The sequence below is a fragment of the Hemibagrus wyckioides genome, linkage group LG26 (assembly GCF_019097595.1).
Source record: "Hemibagrus wyckioides isolate EC202008001 linkage group LG26, SWU_Hwy_1.0, whole genome shotgun sequence".
NCBI lineage: Eukaryota > Metazoa > Chordata > Actinopteri > Siluriformes > Bagridae > Hemibagrus > Hemibagrus wyckioides.
This window is the reverse complement of record NC_080735.1, coordinates 18,381,417-18,387,516: the sequence shown is the minus strand read 5'-3', so window position 1 is coordinate 18,387,516 and position 6,100 is coordinate 18,381,417. Positions and strand designations below refer to the sequence as shown.

At 44.3% G+C, this 6,100-nt stretch overlaps 1 protein-coding gene across 4 annotated transcripts in view; it reads right to left on the bottom strand.

The window, feature by feature from the left end:
* Nucleotides 1–1,863: 1,863 nt before the first annotated feature.
* The window catches only part of tnpo2b (transportin 2b), a 17,190-nt gene continuing 12,953 nt past the window's right edge, over nt 1,864–6,100 (bottom strand). For 3 of the 4 annotated variants that reach the window (XM_058380551.1, XM_058380550.1, XM_058380552.1), the window contains 13 exons: nt 5,947–6,100; nt 5,662–5,833; nt 5,474–5,560; nt 4,156–4,263; nt 3,845–4,003; nt 3,630–3,717; nt 3,366–3,464; nt 3,188–3,286; nt 2,976–3,051; nt 2,780–2,879; nt 2,603–2,677; nt 2,128–2,276; nt 1,864–1,999 (listed from right to left, as the gene is read on the bottom strand). The exon at nt 5,947–6,100 is cut by the window's right edge and continues 72 nt beyond it. In XM_058380551.1, coding sequence (XP_058236534.1) covers nt 2,169–2,276; nt 2,603–2,677; nt 2,780–2,879; nt 2,976–3,051; nt 3,188–3,286; nt 3,366–3,464; nt 3,630–3,717; nt 3,845–4,003; nt 4,156–4,263; nt 5,474–5,560; nt 5,662–5,833; nt 5,947–6,100 — 1,325 coding nt within the window. In that variant the 3' untranslated portion in view covers nt 1,864–1,999; nt 2,128–2,168. The remainder of the gene's footprint in view (nt 2,000–2,127; nt 2,277–2,602; nt 2,678–2,779; nt 2,880–2,975; nt 3,052–3,187; nt 3,287–3,365; nt 3,465–3,629; nt 3,718–3,844; nt 4,004–4,155; nt 4,264–5,473; nt 5,561–5,661; nt 5,834–5,946) is intronic. The other variant, XM_058380553.1, reaches the window with a different exon arrangement.

Here is a 6,100-nt window from a genome sequence, read left to right as displayed (position 1 = left end):
TCCAAACACACAGTTACGCAAACAAAAGTCATGATCAGTATTACACTAAATCATCTCCATTTCATTCTACACTGGATTTCCGCTCAATGTTCAAAACGGTGACGTGTTTCACAAAAAAAAACCCAAAACAATTAAGAAAAACAAACAACAACAATAACGAGTGCGAGGAACAATTACTGACCAGCTACAGCACGTCTTTACGCAAGTCCCCAGAGGCCGTGCGTAAAGTCCACGGAGGCTGTTATTTATTTATTTATATTTATTTAATTAAGTTTGTTTTTCCCATCCTGTTGTCTCCAGATTACGACATTCCGTTCTCACGATTTTGTCGAGGTAACGAACAAACTGAAGAAACATGGATCGACGAGACAGCAGCAGCAGCAGCATGGCCACGGGAAAACAAACAAAACAAAAAACAAAACAAAAAGCAAAAGGTTAATTTTACAGTGAGACCCGTCCTAATGCAGATCCGCGCCGAAAAACCCATCGCAAAACAAAAACAAACCTAATTAAATCCATGCTCCTCGATATCCGTTAATCGTCTGGGTGCCAATACTTACGCTTCCGCATTACGGTTCGACTACATGGTAGTTCATTATAGAGGAAAGGATTGGTTACAGTTCAGTGTGTGGAAATCTTTTCACTAAAAGCAACACAGAGAGAGAGCAGAGAGACGTAGCCGCGGCATCTTGACAAAATCGTACCCCTAGTAACACATCGGTATGTGTGAGGGGGCGGGGCTAGAAGATTAGGGGTTTTTTTTTTTTGGGAATTCAGATTAGCGAGACACTTATAATCGAAAGACCTTCAACAAAATAAAGAAATAATACTGGAACCATCGTTTCAGCGGGAGTCGGACAAACGTAGCGTGAGAAACTGTGCTAGCTTAGGTTCTAAAGCGACGGAAATCTTAAGCAGCCTTCGTGATCTCAAGAAGAAAAGTTTTATCTCTGGAAATAAAAAAAAAAAATTAAAAAAAAATAAATCAGGAAAACTTTTCAGCTTGATATCGAGAAAAAAACAACAACAAAAACTAATAATAATAATAATTAATAATGATTATTATAATAATAATAAAAAAACGGTCAGTGCACGGCCTGTCTGGACGTTTGGAAGTGCGAGAAGCAAAAAACAAAAAATATATATATTAAATAAAATTTTAAAAAAAGAAAAAAAAAGAAAAAGAAATAAAAAAAAAACGGAAAAAAAAATAATTAAAAAAACCAAAACAAATTAAATTAAATTTAACAAAAAAAAACAAGAAAGGCAAAACAAATAAATAAATAAAAAATTTAAAAAAGAAAAAAAAAAAAATCTACGCAAAAGGGAAAACGAGTAGTGAGAAGAGAATCCAGCGAGGCAGCAACGCAGAAGGAGAAAAAAAAACAGCAACGTATTAAACACCGACGTGAGAAATTGTGCGATCGTTCGCTGGATTTTCTTTGTTTTCTTTTTAATTTTTTATTTGTAAATTTTAATATCCTCTGTGCTGATTAAACGTCCTGCTTCCTGCGCATCAGGTATCAGTCTAATGGGATTTATTCATTTATTATTTTTCATGACTTGAGATTTTTAATAAAATGACCACGTTGACAGATCTCCGTCTAGCTCCTCCCCTCGTCTTATTAATACGTCGGTTAGCCTCCCTTTATTTATTTATTTATCTATCTATTTATTTATTTATGTAAAGGTACTACACCTCCCTCCCTCCCTCGCTCGTCACGTCCTCCCTCGGTTTTCCTCTATTGTTCTGTCATCCCTACGTTGTGTTTAGGTCCTACCCCCCCTGCCATTGGGTGCATTCTGCAGTTAACTAGAGGAGATCCCCTCCCCCCTCCCTAAATACCCTCCCGCCCACCCTCATGGAGACACACACAGGGTCGTGGGGGCTGTCCGTCAGGCGGATGCGGCCAATCGCGTCCCTCTCCCCCACGATCAGGGCAGTGCAATACACAGATGGATGAGTTTCCCCCCCGGTAAAACCCTCCTAAAGATTCAGCTGTTACACACACACACACACACACACACACACACACACACACACACACAGAGGGAGGAATGAATGATTAGGACACGTCCATACAGAAATAACTCTGAGGAGCAATGTGCAAGGGGGCGGAGCTTCACCTGACAGCGTGTGATCGTGCTGTGCGTGTGTAGGGTGGGTTCTACACGCCGTAGCATGCGGACAGACGCTCCTTCAGGATGGGAGGGAACTGCTCCGAGAACTGCTGCCAGTTCTCCTCACCGACCTGGTCCTTAAAACCGTGCAAGATCTACACACACACAGAGAAAGTAATTAATATTGGACACCAAGCACTGCACACTTTCACACACAATTAACTACTAAGATGGTGTGTAGGATGGTGTATGAGTTTGTAGGAGTGTGTGTAGGAGTGTGTGTAGGAGTGTGTGTAGGAGTGTATGTAGGAGTATGTGTAGGAGTGTGTGTAGGAGTGTGTGTAGGAGCGTAAAAGAGAGCTGCATTTCACGTGAAATGTTCATAAAAACTAATTTTTTTATATAGATAGAATACTCACAGCAATAGTGTGTGAGAGAGAGAGAGAGAGAGAGAGAGAGAGAGAGACAGAGCGCTCCTAACCTTGTAGAACATTTCTCTGAGATCATCTTTGGGATTGACCCAGGAGGCCAGGGCATCACAGAAGAAAATAAAATCCTGAGAGAGAGAGAGAGAGAGAGAGAGAGAGAGATGGGGAGAAAGAGTTATTGATGAACTGGTAGATGAAGAAAGATGGAGAGAGATGTTTTTCCTCCTCACCTGCACCACACCTCCAGGATTTACACCAATCATCACACAGATGCCTCTGAAGGCGGAGTCTTTCTCCTCGTTATCTCGGATGTTCCTCAGCGACGTGCACCTACACACACACACACACACACACATGTACATCACAGTCCCTGACAGACCTCTCTGGTGTGAACACAGCAGGTGTGTGGTGGTAGATGAAACTGACCAGGGCCGTATGAACTGCTGCAGCATCGGAGCCACTTCCTGTGGACACACGTAACCCAGCCGACCAATCGTGATAGCTGAGGACAAAAAGGGGGAGGGGTCAATACCTGTGAAGGTTTTTAGGAGTGTGTAGGATGGAGTGTGTGTAGGAGTGTGTATGAAGGATATAAGCAGTGTGTATGAAGTTTTTAGAAGAGCGCAGAGATGCAGTACCGGTGTTCTCCAGCAGGGTTTTGGGAGTGTTGGGTCTGTTAATGATCTCCACCAGGTGAGGAAGAACCAGAGCCACATACGGCTGCATTTCTACCCCTGCTTGAAAAACACACATATATGTGTATAATACAATCCCTCAGAACAAAGACATTCACTAGATGCTCTAAAGGGGACTCACCCATCTGCATGCAGATCTCCCCGATGGCCCACGTGGCGTTATTACACACAGAGATAAACTCGGGGTTCAGGTTCGTCCCCAGAATCGGCATGAACTCGGCTACACACACACACACACACACACACACACACACAATTGTGTAAGACAGGATGCCAGAGTCACAGAGGAAAGGAAACTAAAGAGTACAAGATAAAATTCTATTAGCAATTGCATCACTAGGTTACAAAAGGGTGTGTGTGTGTGTGTGTGTGTGTAATATCTTACCAATGCAAGGTTTAACATGAGGAAAGCAGGCTTTGGTCAGATCACCCAGCAGAGCAAATGAACTCTGTCTCACCTCCGGCATCGTATCCTACACACACACACACACACACAGTCTCATGAACCGTTTTGACAGATTTCTATTTTTTTTTTTTAAAGTCTAGGTAGATTTCTGCTATTTACCGAACAGTTTACGGTGGAACTATTAACACACACACCTGCATGCACTGAAACAGGAGGGTCATTATGTTGCTACGGGCAACCAGCTGATCGACGTGACCTCCGAGACCCTCGGCCAATCCGCTGAGCAGATCCAGAGCCACGATCATGAAGTCTTTATCTGGAGCCTCGTACTGATCCGGTTGCTGGCTGTACATCTGCACACAAAACACACAATAAACACACACATACATGCACACACACACACACACACACACACTACACTCTATAGTATCTCAAGAGCGTCAAAGCCATCAGTCATATTTGTGGGCGTGTTTACTGATCTTTGTGTGTGTGTGTACACACTTACCATAGCCTGAGCGAGGGTTTTCTGCACCAGTGTGACACAGCGCTGATACACAGGTTCACAGTAGGGCAGGAAGCCACTCTGCAGTGCCGTCGCCACCGATGACAAACACTGAGGAGAAACACACACACACACACGTTAGTACTTAACATGTTAGTTCTCCAAGAAGTTCCTGATCTGGCCTGCATCAATCACTTCTAGAGAACTGAGAACTTAATTATTTGGACCCCACTCCCTCCAGCTAAACCTCTGATCCACATGCCCCCTGGTCTCCACGGAAATGGTTTAGCCTGAAGCTTAACACAGGAAACGTGCACAAGATGCTGTAAAACTAGTTCCAGTAGTGTGTGACCTGCACTGCCCCCAAAGGCCATACTGTGAACTGCAACAGTGACCTTATGTATACGCTCTGACGGCGTTCACAATCATGATATCTTGACTCAGAAATTGTGTCCTTCAGTCCAACTGTCCATCAGTCCAACGGTCCATCTTTCAAAATGTCATGCTTTCACTTTGCCCAAATGTTCACCACACCAAATCTGTCAAGTGTCTTTCTATCCAAGAGATACACTGATCAGGCATAACATTATGACCACCTTCCTAATATTGTGTTCATCCCCCTGACCCGTCCTGCACTGTGTGTTCTGACACCTTTCTATCAGAACCAGCATTAACTTCTTCAGCAATCTGAGCAACAGTAGCTTGTCTGTTGGATCGGATCACACGGGCCAGCCTTCTGTCCCCACGTGCATCAATGAGCCTTGACCATCCATGACCCTGTCACCGGTTCACCACTGTTCTTTCCTTGGACCATTTTTGATAGATACTGACCACTGCAGACCGGGAACACCCCACAAGAGCTGCAGTTTTGGAGATGCTCTGATCCAGTCGTCTAGTTATCACTCAAATCCTTACGCTTGTCCATTTTTCCTGCTTCTAACACATCAACTTTGAGGACAAAATGTTCACCTGCTGCCTAATATATCCCCCCCCACTAACAGGAGCAAAGATGAGGAGATACTCAGTCTTATTCACTTCACCTCTCACTGCTCACAATGTTATACCTGATCGGTGTATACATGTATTAAATTATCTATCAATCTGTGCTATCGTTCATCGGGTGATCCACTTATCCATCATCTCTCTATCAATTCATCTGTCTGCCCAGTTATCGGTCCAGTTTTCTGTTTATCTGAATCCCTATCCATATGCTATCACTTAATATTGATCTAATCCTCTATTCCCGTATTGATCAGTCATCAGTCCATCTGTGAAAAGGTACTGAAGTATCATCCATGTGTCTAGTGTTTCAGTGTCTCACCTCCAGCAGGGGGAACAGGTCTTTATCCTCGTCCTTCAGCTCGTTCCATTTCTGAATCAGAGGAGGCATCAGCTTCTGAATGTACTCCTACACACAGTGCAGAACCACATCAAGTCATGGTTAAAGCTGTGTGTTTCAGACATGGTGATCTGAGCTGTGTGTGTGTGTGTGTGTGTGTGTGTGTGTACCGGCTGATTGAGGTGATGTCCCACAGAGTCGGCGAGGGTTCCAATGGCGTCGTAAAGGATGAGCAGGTTCTTGTGCTGGTATTTTCCGAAGGCAAAAACCAAAGTGTCCAGAATGAAGCTGAGGTAGGGGACGAGCTCGGTGCACGCTTCCTCCTCCAGAGTGGCAAATGCACTAGCAGTGGAAGACAGAGAGAGAGAGAGAGAGAGATGTGAAATAGGGGAAGACTGGGTTGCTATTGTTTACTCTAAATTAGTTTACTTCAGCAGTATTACACACACACACACCTGCATGCGGCCTCCTGCACCCTCTTGTTGCCATCGAGGATGCGTTTGAGCAGCTCGGTCATAAGGGGTTTGAGGTGAGCATCAGGCGGCTGGCTCACCACCCAGTGGGCGTAGCGGCTCAGCGTCCAGCAGGCGATGGAACGGACCAGAGCCT